A 14,056-nucleotide genomic window follows, 5' to 3' on the forward strand; every position below is an offset into this window, starting at 1 on the left:
AATGAATTAGTGAGGGATGGTTTCCCTCCATGGTATGCGTGCGGGCTTATCCCTATGTCGTACCTCCTTATACATCCACTACTATATTCTCTAGTGCAATTTCCACCAATCTATCCAGTATGCAATTAGACTCGTCGGTTGGATGAAATGTACTGCAAGGGATTTCTGTCTGCATCAGTTACAAACCATTTCTTAATGGATGTAGCAAAAGATCTCCTCTTCTGAAGTCCTTCTCAGGGGTTAAGGTATGGAGAATACCACTTCTCCTCACTGCGCATCCTTTAGCCAGCAAAGTCATCTTGGATAGAAATAGGAGCAGCCTTCTCCAGTCTTTCATCCCACCTCCATAGCATGTGAGGTCGCTGGGTTGTAAAACTGCACAAGTAACTCTTGGCCAAAGGGCAGTGTAAAGACTGGTCTACATATTTTGACACTGCATTCATATTATCAGATGTGATAGTTATTGACCTATTAATAGCTAGTTCTTTTGAAAACCATTTGACCACTAGACCTTATGACAGAAACTTGTCACAGTAGAGTAAATATTTGTAGTGTGTTCCATCTCTAGGAATGGTAACTGCCAAAACCCCCAGATTACAGAATCATTTTAAAATCTCTGGAAATAAAGCTTGATTATTAAAAATGAGTAGTTGCATTCAGTGAAAAAGCAGAGGCTCATAGGAGGGAAGTTAGCTAGGTGTGCTCTCGTGGAAGTTCTGCTCCCTGGCTGGCAGATGATAATACACTATAATTTCACCTCTTAGCTTACTTGGTGCTATACCCCATATGTAGAAAAACCCTGAGACTACATGCTACATGTTATATCTGTGCAGATGCTCGGCATGAAGGCAGGTCCTGGGGATCTCCCCCCGTTTGGTGGAAAGCAAAGGAGCAGTCCTGGCAGGAGATGGGGGTCCTGCAGGACAGCCTGGGCGTGGAGATGGGGATGCTGCAGTGAACCTGACCTCCCTGAGAGCATCCTCATGCCACGCCAGCACTGTACATCCATCCCTGCTTTCCACAAGCACACAAGCCCCAAAGACTTCTCCTGAGATGTTGCTGTACAGGAGCTCCATCTAGTGCTGACATTATTTCTTATTCTGCTTCCCTAAGGTGGTGGGACAAATACAGGGATATGGAGGCAGCCAATTTAGGAGGCTGAATTTACAAATGCTAGCCTGCTTTCCAGAATGCAAAGCGATCCTGCATTACATATGGAAAATGAGACTGAAATTAATATTCGGGGTTTTTTTGTACTGTGCTGGTATCGTTGAGATGCAAAAGGGAATTCTTTGCTATATTTATGCCACTAGGAGTAGTTGGTGGTTGGTGGGTTGGTTGATGGATAGGCATATTAATAACATAGCGGAAAAGCACAGTGGTGCACGTTACGTGACAAGATACAGCTAAGAATTAAGATCACCCTTAAAGCACAACATATACACATTTAAAAATTCAGCAAAAATGGAAAGAAAGAAAGAAAAAAGGATAATTCTTTACTATTGACAGTAATACATACTATCTGTATTGAAGATATCACCAAACACAAAAGGAAGGATATGTTTTACAAAGGAGGAAGCAGAGAAATGACTGCTGAGAAAAGAGCAGGAAAGATTTACTGAACAGGACCGGTAATGTTTGCTGTCAGATTTGTCCCAGCAGGTTTGGATGCAATAGCGATTTTGCAGTGATTTCTTTCAAGCGCGGAGTTAAACTATGACTCCCATTAGAGTTAAGCAGAAAGAGAATTCTCTAGGAAAAGGAGTGATTGCCTGCTCTAATGGACTCATGACTATAAGTCATCTAAGCAAAAGAAAACAAATAATTACGGGCATTCAATAAATAGTGACTGGTGTCTTTATTTCTATTTAAAGCAAATTGTTGCTATTTGAAGTAGCCTGTATTTTGAAAGCCTAGACTGCCACCATTTAAAAACTGGTTGTAACTGCTAATGTGTAACAAGTGATAGTGGGAAATATTTCCTCAATTTCAAATCAGTAGAAGTGCTTTTAATGTCTGAAAAAATCAAAAGGAAATGGTGATCTGATCACAAACACATGGGAACATTCAACTAGAATAAGAGTCACCGAATGCAAGAATATTTGATTGCTTTGACTGTTTATTCTATAAATATTTAATAGGCATATCCAAATACAGCTAATAGTGTTTTGGAAGCACAACCCATTCTCAGCTGCTTCTGTCAGTTACTGAGGCATCCATGCAATGCTCTGCCCTTTGTATCATTTATATTAGCCCTGAACTTATCAGGAGCTGTTATATACACATTGTGATTTTGCTGTATCATAAAATGATTTATTGTGATTTGTTTATTCACTGGAGTGTAGATACTGAGCTGTAAAGCTCAAGCAAGTCAGGCTCGTACTGGTTGGATGTCTGCCAAGGCCAGTGCTCACTTTGAGTCTATTCATCTTAACTCTGGAAAGTCTTCTAGGTTCAGCTGGCTTTCTTTTTAACTCTGGAAATGGTTGGGGTCATCTGCCAAAATCTTTTGGCAGCTGGATTTTGGCCCATAAAATATGTGTCTCTTTTTTGTTTGGGAGGGAAAAGGAGGAAGTGGATAATATTCTGGGGGCTAGCGAGGAAGGAACAGCAGCCACATATGTCTGCCACTCTCCAGACCTCTTTGCATCTCTTCTGAATATTCATTTGTGCTTCTCGTCTCAAAAAAAGGAAAAAAAAAATCCCAACCCTTGATAAAAATGGTTTTGTGAAATCCCATATTCACAATCTCTCACTCGTTACTCTCTCACATTTGCTCATTTGATGCTACTTTCCCACTAGCACCAGTGGCTGTGGAAGTTGTTAACTAACTTAACCAACTTAACCGCGTTCTGTTAGTTTAGCTGAGTTTGTTTTGTTCCAGGCTGCCTATCCCAGATTTTGCAGGCTGATCAACATTCTCATTGCCACTTGTGGCAATTCCAGTATCATGCAAGAAGAGGAGATGTAACCTCCAGAACCTCACTGGAGACTGTATATGAGATAGGTTTTTCTGTGTCTTGACTGTAGGAGTCAAATGTGTGTTATAAGACTCAGAGCTAGAAAGTAAAATGGAATATGTTTGGTTTTTTTAAAAAACAATTAACAAGTTTTGTTCTTTCTTTCCCCGTGATGCTGTGCCTCAATAGTTTCTGATTTTTTGCAAAAGTGCATATGCTGTGAGGTCAGTGATCAGGTCAACAAATTACAGAAATGCTCCCCTGCTTCTGCCCAGTGAGTCAGCTTTTGAAAGTTTCTGCTTTTATCATTATAATATTCTTACCTCCTCACCTGCAAGGAAGTCTCTGATGGCAGCAACTGCTGTGGTGGAAATTACTCTATTTTTGTGGAAGAAATGCTTTGACTTTAAGGTAAGCAGAGCCCAGTAGTTTTGCTTATTAGTATTAACTAGTACAGAAAAGATGGAAACAAAGCTGATGATAGGACGGATAGCTCTGTATGCACTCTCATAAAGCCTCCAATGCTGTGGCAGGTGTTAGGTAAGGTACTTTGGCCCAGAGCCGACAAAATTTTGCCTGAAGATTAAGCTACCATTAGAAAGAGAGCTTGTTGCTTTTTTCCCTCTTGCTGCTTCCAAACCTCTCTTGTGAATACTAGACCTACAAATTGTATTTCATGCACAGTCCCTGAGGCGTGATACTTGGATATGTTTTCAGAAAGGCTTCTAAGGGGATACAGAAGTGGTTGGAAAGGTCATGTCTTTTAAGGTGCTTAAATTGTTTGTGTTTCATTTCCATGTGTGGAGTGGTTTATTTCTATAGAGAGCTAATAGAAATGCTCTCATTGAAATTCAGGAAAGTTATTTCCCTTGAAAACAGCACTGAGTCACTGATCAAACTAGTTTTGTGTAACTCAATAACATATTTATGTAATACCATTCAGTAGCACAACTTGGAATTAAAATTGAAACCTTAAAATTGAGGTAGTAAGAGCCTTCATTTGAAGAGGGCTGTTCCTTACTGCTGTGGTTCTGTGTTTACCTCTAAGTCCCTGGGCAAGCATGATGAAAGACATCAGCCAGAAAAAACATCAGAATACCTCAGCACACGATTCCCCAATATTCCCAACTTGGGATGCATTTTGTCACAAAACCCTTTTATATCTTACTTATCTCTATCTCGCAGTGCCGCAGAGCAATTTAGCATCTTCTCCAGCTAACGGAGCAGATTTATCAGCTGAAACCTGAGGGACTAGAGGGAAGGGAACGTAGCTGTATTACATACGACACATGACATCATTGCCGAAAAACCTACCTGCTGCTGGTGTTAGGTATTTACCAACACGGCATTTCCAAGCGGAGACCAGAGCACGTTTCTTCCTTCCCTGCAAATGTCCTCGCCGCACTGTGCTCTCTCTCGTTTGCTGTCTCGCCGAATTCACTGTTCAGCACTGCACGGTGGCCAGGCTTCAACCAGGACGGGTGCAAGGGATGCTTTTTGGTGAGTCCTAGCCCACCAGCTGCCTCTTCATGCTCCTCTTCCTCTTCCAGGTGCGTGATATTATGTTAAAGCTGCCTCATAGTAATGGGTATTATATAAACACACATGTATATGTACGGAGTCTTGTAAATATATGGAGCATCACTGTTTTCTCTTCCTTCAGCAACCCATTTGAGCTGTTGCTGTTGGTTAACCTCTGCGGCTGGCAGGTTCCTCTGGGGTTAGCACAGGGTTTGTAGCTGGTACGGGGGAACCTCAGCACTTACTATCCCCTTGATTTCCCCCCTGTGCTTCGTACGTGGCCGGCGGATGGTCTGATGCCCACCTGGGGTGCTCAGCGCGCTCCACCACGCCTTGGGTCGCAGCAGCAGCACGGCCAGGCGGACTCTGGTTCCCTGCCTCGCACCGGACTTGCAGCCGGCTCTCGCTCCAGCTCGGTCTCGGCAGCTGGATTTGGTCTGACCGCGGGCTGCAGCGGCGTTGGGAAGTCTAGGGACTTGCCGTGGAATTCCTGAGGTTGGTACGGCCGACGTGTGAAGGGAAAAGGGTGTAAATACTTGAAGAAACCACAGAAGAAGAGTGAGAACAGCCTGTGCAGGTAATGGAGAACGCTCTTCCCACCAGTAAAACCGAGCACGTGTTGACTTGGGCAAGCCTGAAGGACTGTGCGCTGATAAGAGCAGAGCACGACGTCTCGTCGGCAGAGGACCCTGCACCCCACTGAGAGGAACGTGGCGTCGAGGGTGCAGCACGTCACACGTGCCGTTTCTTTCCCTCGTAGCTCACGGTGAAAGAGACGGTGCCCGTGCAGGTGAGCGTATTCCGGGCAGATGGACTTTCCAGACGAGGAAATGCAAACGGGGAGCAGCAGCCTTGTCCGAGACACACCAAGGTTCATGTGGGCAGGATTTGTAAGCAATGGACCACTTTGTAGCAGCAGTGACCTCCTAAAGTGTGTGAAACCTCTGTCCAAAACCCAATTTGTGGCCAGGGAGGTACCCATAAGCAAGAGGTTTGATGAACTGATAGCTGGAATCTCTTGTTCTCCCTGTTGCACAAAAGAGATCCTGGACAGACCTCTTGAACGTAGACCTTTGTGCTTGTGGTTGTGAGGGTGTGAGGGGATGAAAGCTGGGAGAGAGTGACTGTGAGTGGGTAAAATCAGCCTGCGTGGAGGTTGGGTGCGATAAAATCATCTTGGCCTTTTGTGGTAGCTTGCATTTAGTTTTGACCCATTAATACCTTGTTGAAGAAGGTGTTATTGCATTCCTCCAAGCTCAGTTTGCCTAAGCTTACCTGTGGCTTCTTTTCATTGCCCCTGGTCCTCGATATCCAAAATACAGTGCAGGATATATATTACGTCATGCAACTGTGATGCTCCAGGATCATGATGGAGGATAATGGCCTTCGGGAGCTGTAAGAGGGCAAATATACATAAGTTAGTACTCAAAACATTTACCTAGTGTACGCTGAATCGCTGGGATTCTCAGTTTTTCATAACCTACAGACCACAGGCAAGCTGCATCCCATTTCCAATTGCTACATCAGTGAGCAGTGTAAAACAGCAAAAACTAATATGAAAATGTAACACTCTTAGTTGAGACTCGTGGGAGCAAAACAGTGATTTGCTGTGTCCTTTACCTAGAGCCATACTCTGTGCTGTGCTGCCAGGAAGAAATGTACAGATCTTTAATAGAAGTAAATAATAGATAATGTCTCAGATGGTTGTCCTATAAATGGATGCCTGTCCTGTTTTATGAGTTGAAATTGAATTTCTTGCACTCTACTCACTGCCAACTAATTGCTGTGTAGGAAAGGCTCATGCCTCAGACCCGGCTTGTCTCAAAGTCACTTATTTCTGTGGTTAATATTTGAATAATTATTTGCTCCTGTAATGCAATCTGCAGTGGATATTTATGTCATCTTTCAGTACTGTTCAGTGAGAACCTCAGCTTTGTTCCTGTATAGGCATGAAATGTTGGGGGAACAAATTACATTTCTCACTGTGATTGACTCCTGTGGAGTTATTTGGCTACGTACCAGCTTGAGGCCCTAAATATTTGTTGGAGGCAAATTCTATTTAGATGTGCCGTTCCTGAACTTAATTTTGTTGCAATTTTAGAAAACATTACTCATTTGAAATTAATATACGCAGTCTACCCAGTCGTAAATGTTACTGCAAAATAAGAACGAAATGTTGGCATAAACCATTGTGACTAGCTTTAAAATTATAATTATTTTCTTCTTTTTATAACTTACATTAATTTTTTTAATTTGTTTTCTAGTTATTAAGATGATAGAGATTACATTCAAGTCTTTTCCTCAGCCATAATTCTGAAATATTTAATTGGTTTTTGTTTTAAAGCTGAGATTCTCACTAATTCCTATGACTGCAATAGATAGGGCGTGAAATAGAATACCAGATAACGGCGGGATTTCTGGCAAAGGCCACAACAGTTCAGCGCATATGACATTAAGAAAACTCTGATATACAAAAATAGGAGGCACAATGAAAAGCGAGAAACTTTATTCTACTTTATCGAAACCAGATTACAAGAAGGGCATGAGGGAAGACCGAGGAAACTACGGACCTGTTAGTCTAACCTCAGTACCTGGAAAAATTATGGAGAAGATCATACTGGGTGCTATTGAAAGGCAAGTAAAGGGCAAGGCAATAATCAGGTTTTTGCTGGAAGCTCATTCACTAACTGTTACACACCTGATCCCTGTTTTTTATTTCTACCCTGTGTCAAACTAAGTACTGACGCAAAACCTGGTTTTGCCTTTGTTATGAAATGATGTTGTTTCAGTCCAACAAATTAGGCCTGTGTATCTGCTATAATTGATCAAATGATAGTGGTATCTTCCCAGGATTCAGCTATTGAACTGATAAAGGAGTGAGATAAAAAAAAAAAGACTTTTTAAAATGAAAAATCTGAGGATATTCTTAGCAAACAGAGATATTAGAGCTGATAATCTACCACAATATTGGAACAGGATTATTTCTTGATGTGCATCTTATACCGGCTTTGTCCAGTCTTGGCTTCTGTGTTAAGGTGAAGGTCCTTCATCACCAAGGTTGATGGAGCTGCAGTGTTGGGGCGTAGAGGGTCCGGGCACATCTTGTGACTTTGTGTACACTGCGCAAGCTCACACTAAGTAGACGGAGAGAGGGTTGCCATGGCCTCTGTTGCTTGTGTTTCTTCCTCATCTGGGTAATAGGTGTTTTCATTACTCGCAGCCAATTCAATTGAATGTATCTCACTATTGGAAAAAAAGTGGGGGTTTTTATGGTTCTTAATTTCATCATTTTCTGTCTTTCAAAGCACCAGTTTCATTCTTTCAAAGTATTTGTCATTTTTCTAAATAGTTAGCCTGGTTTGGTATATTTTAACCACATGAGCCACACTGAATTCATTTAACTTTTAATATCTCTTATGAACTACCCCTTCAGTGCTTTCCTCTTTTTCCCATGTTGTTTTAAAAGCATTAGAAGTCAATGCACAGTGGTGTTAATTTCAGTGATATTAAATAGTTCAGGTATAGCACAGACCTTAAAGTCTTATTGTGACAAAAAGAAAAAGATAAATGTTAATTTTTTTCTGAAATTTTGTGGTTTGGGATTCCATATATCACAGTGTCATGGTTTAACCCCAGCCGGCAACTAAGCAGCACCACGCAGCCGCTTGCTCACTGCCCCCCCACAGTGGGATGGGGGAGAGAATTGGGAAAAAAAAGCAAAACTCGTGGGTTGAGATAAGAGCAGTTTAATAGGACAGAAAGGAAAAAAATAATAATAAATAATAATAATAATAATAATAATACAATAATACTAATAAAAGAATTGGAATATACAAAACAAGTGATGCACAATGCAATTGCTCATCACTTGCCGACCAGTTTATATAAACTCCCCCCCAGTTTATATACTGGGCATGACTTCACATAGTATGGAATATCCCTTTGGCCAGTTTGGGGTCAGCTGTCCTGGCTGTGTCCCATCCCAAACTCTTGTGCCCCTCCAGCTTTCTTGCTGGCTGGGCAGAGGAAGCCGAAAAATCCTTGACTTGGTCTAAACCCTACTGAGCAACAACTGAAAACGTCAGTGTGTTATCAACATTCTTCTCATACTGAACCCAAACTGTAACACTATACCAGCTACTAGAAAGAAAATTAACTCTAGCCCAGCCAAAAGCAGAACACACAGTTCTTGTCCTCCAGAGGAAAATGTAGATTGTGTCATGTCAGTGGAACTCAGTAATAAGAAGTGAGTAAAGATGAAATGGCTCCTGCCGAGGTGTGTAATTAAGATTCTGCAATTTTCTTCTCTGTAGAAAAGAAAAATGATTTGCTATAATTTAAAGGAAACTTTTGTGGTTTTGTCTGATTGCTAATATTTGATTTATTTTTTACTGACATCGCCATGGTCCTAATTTAATAACTGAGCATTAATTCTATGCCAGTTAAAGACAGGACTCTTCTTTGGCTCCAAGCGAGCAATACTGTCTTCATGGCCAGTTATCTTCAGATCCGCTCCATAAAGCCATCCATCACAAATACCATCATGAGAAAAGCTGAGCATCTTTCTCATATTAGGCAGTAAGCAAAAATGTGAAGAAGTGTAAACGAATGCTGTAAATCGTGACAATATAAACCATGAGAAGCTGCTGGGCAGTAGCCCAGCCATGGGGATGAGCAGGCAGAGCTGCCAGCCCAATGGCTAAAGCAGCCGTCCAGGGAGCAGGGCCCTGAGCTAGGGAAGTTTGCATATCCCATTTCGGTTTTCTAGGCAACACCGCACCCGCAGGACTGTAGGATATTCTCAACAAAAGTACATCTCACCTGCCATCTCGTCGGCATAGGGACATAGTGCCCTCAGTCGCCATCAGAGGTAAAGCAAAAATAATATAACCTTGCTGTAGAGCACTCAGCTGGGAGGGCAGAGATTTCTTGTTCCCAAGTGGCTGTGATGGTGTAATCTGAAATGCATGAATAGATCTATATCACCTTACTGAGGCCTAAATTTCAAATGTAAAATCTGGATTTTTGCCTTAGGCACCTACATGAGCTAAATGTTTTTGATAGCAAGAAGCTCTTTAGTCAAGCAGATAAAAGCATGGAAAGAGGCAATGCTAACACGGTGAAGCTAAATAAGTGTGGGCTGGAAGTGAGAAGACAGTGGTAGATTCTTTGTTCTTGAGTCTGTAATTCAGAACCCGCTATTTTTTTTTCTGTATTGAGATATGTGTTTAACGCAGGAATTACGGCCAAGGGCTTTCAAGAGCTGTGTTATGTAGGAAATCAAGATTAGATGAAGGATGATCAGAAAGTCTCCACTGCCTCTAAAACAGTCTAGCCTTAAAATAGGTTAAAGTTAAACTCTTAAACTGTATAATTCAGTTGAGTTTAGTGGAGCTGTGTCATTTTCCAGCTGTAAGTGTATCTACTTTTTAGGTCTGACTTCCCATTAATATAACCAAAATGATTTAGTAGGCTCTTGTAACAAGAAAGATGTTTTCTTCATCAGAAGTTGCCTTCTCCTCACCCCTTTTTGCCTTCTCTTCCCCTGAGAAATAAGGCATCCTATTGCAGCAAGCAGTGCTTGCATCCCCCCTGGCTCCTTTGCCGTACCCAGCTCTGCACAAAGTAACTGCAAATTGCTGTCAGGATGGCAGGAATAGCTGCACCTGCGTTCAGCTGACTAGGAGATGAGTGACTGAATTGTGGGGGAAAGAAAAGCAAGATGCTGTGCCTGGGGAGAGCATCCTGCTGTGCCCTGTGGGGGGGGGGGGGCTGCCCAGGTATGGGACAGACTGGTGCTGTCCCCAGGGGAGGCTCTGACTCACCTTCATCCTGCACCTGGGAAGGAGCTGTAGGATAAGCTGACAGTTAAATGGGGAAAAAAAATGGATTACAGCTGTGGATTCCCCTGAAGATCATCTTTTTTTTTGTTAACAGATTTGCTGGAAGTAGGTACCACTCAAAACAAGAGAATTTTGGCAGGCTGGATCTCAATGCTACTGTATAGTTGGCTGTTACTAATGGCAAGGATGAAGAAAAAAATTTCCTGGAAAGAGCTGGATTGACATAGGGCTATTCAGGTTTTTCATCTTACGGGACCAAAAGGAGGGGCCTGTAACCCATGGGAAGAGATGGTGTTACAGTTCTTGCAATAAGTTCCTTCTGTCATAAATCGTGGGAAGTAGTATCCAATGTTGTGTCACCAAGAACTGTAAGGAAGCTGCAAGGAGAACAAAAACATAGGAAATAGAAAAAAAATCCCCACTGAGTCATGACTAAGAACATGCCATGCAAATCCATAAAGATTTGTAGAGGGGGTCAGGACCCTGAACCTTGAGAGTGGAAATGTCCTGCAGCCCAGATTTTTGAATCTTCCACTGGAGGTTATAACTGGTCTCTGACACCTAGAGCTCAGTATTAACCTAAATCACTTTTTGACTGATTATGTGATGTATATGTAAAGTTACGACCTGCCATATCACACTCATGCCAAGGGTTGTCTGTTGCTTCCATATACAGGTGGTCAGAACTGAAGCTATGTCTAGCTGATGGGGCAGAAGTGCAAAACTTTAATTTTTGCTCTCCCAATCTTGAATATAAAGCCTTCTGCATGTATAAAAGTGAATGCAATATTTGAAAATGCTCATGGATGTTAAAAATTGAATATTTCTGAGCAAGGGAATCTTTCAACATTTTATTAGTTCATGTAGAAAATGGATTTCCCCTGGGTAATACTAAAACAGCTAAATCTGAAAACTTGCCTAGAAGAGGAATAGCTCTCAAGTATGAAAATCTTCCAATATAAGATAAATAGGAGTTAAACAAAATTTGACATGATGGACAGAGCAACCAGGTCCAGTGGGGATTTAAGCATAGAGAATAATGGAAATAGTTTTCACTGTTGCTTCAAATATGTAATAGTGAGAAAAGCGTCTCATTTCTTGGGGTTTAAAATGGATACTGCACAAAATAACGAAAGTAAGCATTTAAATTGCTTGGTTCGTTGCAGGCATTGTGTCCCTGATCTCCCTGGCTGTCCTGTCCTATGAACGCTACAGCACTCTCACCCTGTGCAACAAGCGCAGTGCTGACTACCAGAAGGCATTGCTGGCAGTCGGCGGTTCGTGGATTTATTCCCTGGTCTGGACCGTGCCACCTCTGATCGGTTGGAGCAGTTACGGGGTGGAAGGTGCGGGTACAAGCTGTTCGGTACGCTGGTCCTCGGAGTCAGCCGAGTCCACGTCCTATATCATCTGTCTCTTCATATTCTGCTTGGTCATCCCTGTGATGGTCATGATGTACTGCTACGGTCGCCTCCTTTACGCTGTTAAACAGGTAAGCTGCTGTATGCTATTGATAGTGCAAACTGCTCTTAGACGTTATGTTGCATTTCTCTTCTATCGAGTTTGGAAGCCCTGATGATAGAGAGCAAAACAACAAAGCAAAACCAAATGGAAAAAACCACAGAAAGCCTGAAGGAAGGGGCAGGAGGTCTTCACCAAGTTTTTTCGTACTCCAGAGCTCCAAACAGTTAGAACAACCAGATAACAGCCATATGGGTACTGACTTTGTGGTTTGAAAATATTACGTTCTAGGAAAAGCAGCATATCTGGGTGAAGGTTGCATTTGTAATGAAGCCAACACAGGTTTACCTGTCTAGCAATAAGACATCCATGCAAATATTTCTTCCTCAGTTTCGATCGTGACATTTTAATAATAACTGCTTCTTAATCTGTGGAGACCTAACTCTACAGTAATGGAGTTCTATTGGTTCTATTGCAATTTGCGGAGTTATCCCAGGGATCAGCTTCTCCTTGTAATTCTAGGCCACATTTAAAAGTTTCCTTAAATACTACTACCACCACTACTACGACTGCTACTACGCCGACGCTCATCTGACTGGTTTAAGGGGTACTGCGGATATTCCAAAATGAATGTTCTAAAAGACCCTGCCAGGCGGTGTGGTATTGTGAAGTCTGAATACTCTTGGGACAGCAACGAAATGGTTTAACGATGAACAATGAGAAAGGAATGAGTGTATAGGTATTCTCGAAAAAGCAATTCTCTAAAATGTCCAGATGAATTAACTAAAGGTGTTAAATGGAAAAAAAAAAAAAGCCGTAAATCCCTAAATAGAGGCTCTCATACAGAATTAAAGTGGATGTAGTTTACTTTTGATTAGTCATAAGGAATTAAGGTCCTGCCTTTTACATGATTTGTCAAAACTTTCAGAACACTTGAAGCCCAAATGGGAAATCTTTTCCTGGCTGAGTGCTGAGCAGGCCAGTAAAATCCCTGTGATGAATCACACATTAGTACTCCTCTTAATGCTGTGCAGTAGTAATATGGAAAAAAATTAAAGTGAAGTTGCAGACCATATCTGGTCCCTGGGCAGCAGTATCCTTTACCATCACCTTAAAGAAAGGAGCAGGGTCTTGGAACATGTGCTACTACTAATAATGCAGATGATATGACTTAAACTTCTGTCTCTTCTTTCCTTCAGCCCTCACTGTCATTCCTGGCAACAGACATCACCCACAACACACAAATACTTGTATGGATGAAGCTTCTGTAGCATGTGCTTTAGCTTCTAGTTCTAAATGTAGACTTGTGTTATTTTATTCACCTTTCTTTTTAATTCAGTTATATTGAATGTAGTAGTATCATAGAAGAGATATGTGCAATCTATAGCCATTTTGTATTTAGACATGAAGACTGAGTAGACTGGGCGGAAGACTAGGTTGGTCGATTAATTGACTGTCCAGAGAAAAAAATGGGAGCAGGAATAGCATTTTCCACAATCCTCTCTCCTCCATTCTCTCTGTGCTTTTGAGACTAATGAGGAGGCCTCTGGGATGCTGAGGTTAGAGAGCCCTGAGAAATTTTGTAAATGGTGGAGGTGAAAAAGAATCGAACCCAATCTTGCATAACCTGTAGGTCTTAGGAAACTGTTGCTTGTTAAATGCAAAGAAACTCCAGTGAGGATTAGATTGTATGTCCTCTCTAAAGTTGTTATGACTAAGGGTTGTAACAGCTGCCCAAGCATTTGTGAAGTCTTGAATAGCTAAACCCTAAATTCTTACACAAAATATCTAATGCTTTCCTGGTGTTTGTAAAAGATTTCCTTGAGAAGTTGTATTTCAGCAAAAAGAATCTTAATCAGAAAACTCATCAGTCCTCAGCTTTCTGTGATGTACATACCTCCAGTACTGTAATCCTGAAATCTTGCATTTTATACATTTCCTGTGACATACATATAAATTTCCAAAGACCGTATCATGACACAGTCACTGAAATGCAGACTTTCTTTCCTTCGGTCTGAGGTCCTCTAACTATTCTGTAATAAACAGGGTAAATTATGAAATCCTAAATTATGTCATGTTTCAAACTGGAGGAAGAGATGAGCAATACACAAATAAAAGTATAGCAGTTCTTACATAAAACTACAAAGAGTAGGTAGACTAATGAAAAAAAAAGTTAAAAGGGGTTACTACATCCATTGCAATACTGTTACCTTCTGGTAGGGGCAAAAAATTCCTTATCTTGCAATATTCTGGCCTCATAGATTAAAGTCC

The 14,056-nt window shown here is 41.5% G+C and overlaps 1 protein-coding gene across 2 annotated transcripts in view; it reads left to right on the forward strand.

Moving 5' to 3' along the window:
- Positions 1-14,056, forward strand: part of LOC128135195 (pinopsin-like) — a 93,993-nt gene that overhangs the window by 19,112 nt on the left and 60,825 nt on the right. For both annotated transcript variants that reach the window (XM_052773900.1, XM_052773899.1), the window contains exon 3: positions 11,491-11,816. In XM_052773900.1, the coding sequence (XP_052629860.1) occupies positions 11,491-11,816 (326 nt within the window). The remainder of the gene's footprint in view (positions 1-11,490; positions 11,817-14,056) is intronic.

Source organism: Harpia harpyja, chromosome 22 (genome assembly GCF_026419915.1).
Source record: "Harpia harpyja isolate bHarHar1 chromosome 22, bHarHar1 primary haplotype, whole genome shotgun sequence".
Taxonomy (NCBI): Eukaryota; Metazoa; Chordata; class Aves; order Accipitriformes; family Accipitridae; genus Harpia; species Harpia harpyja.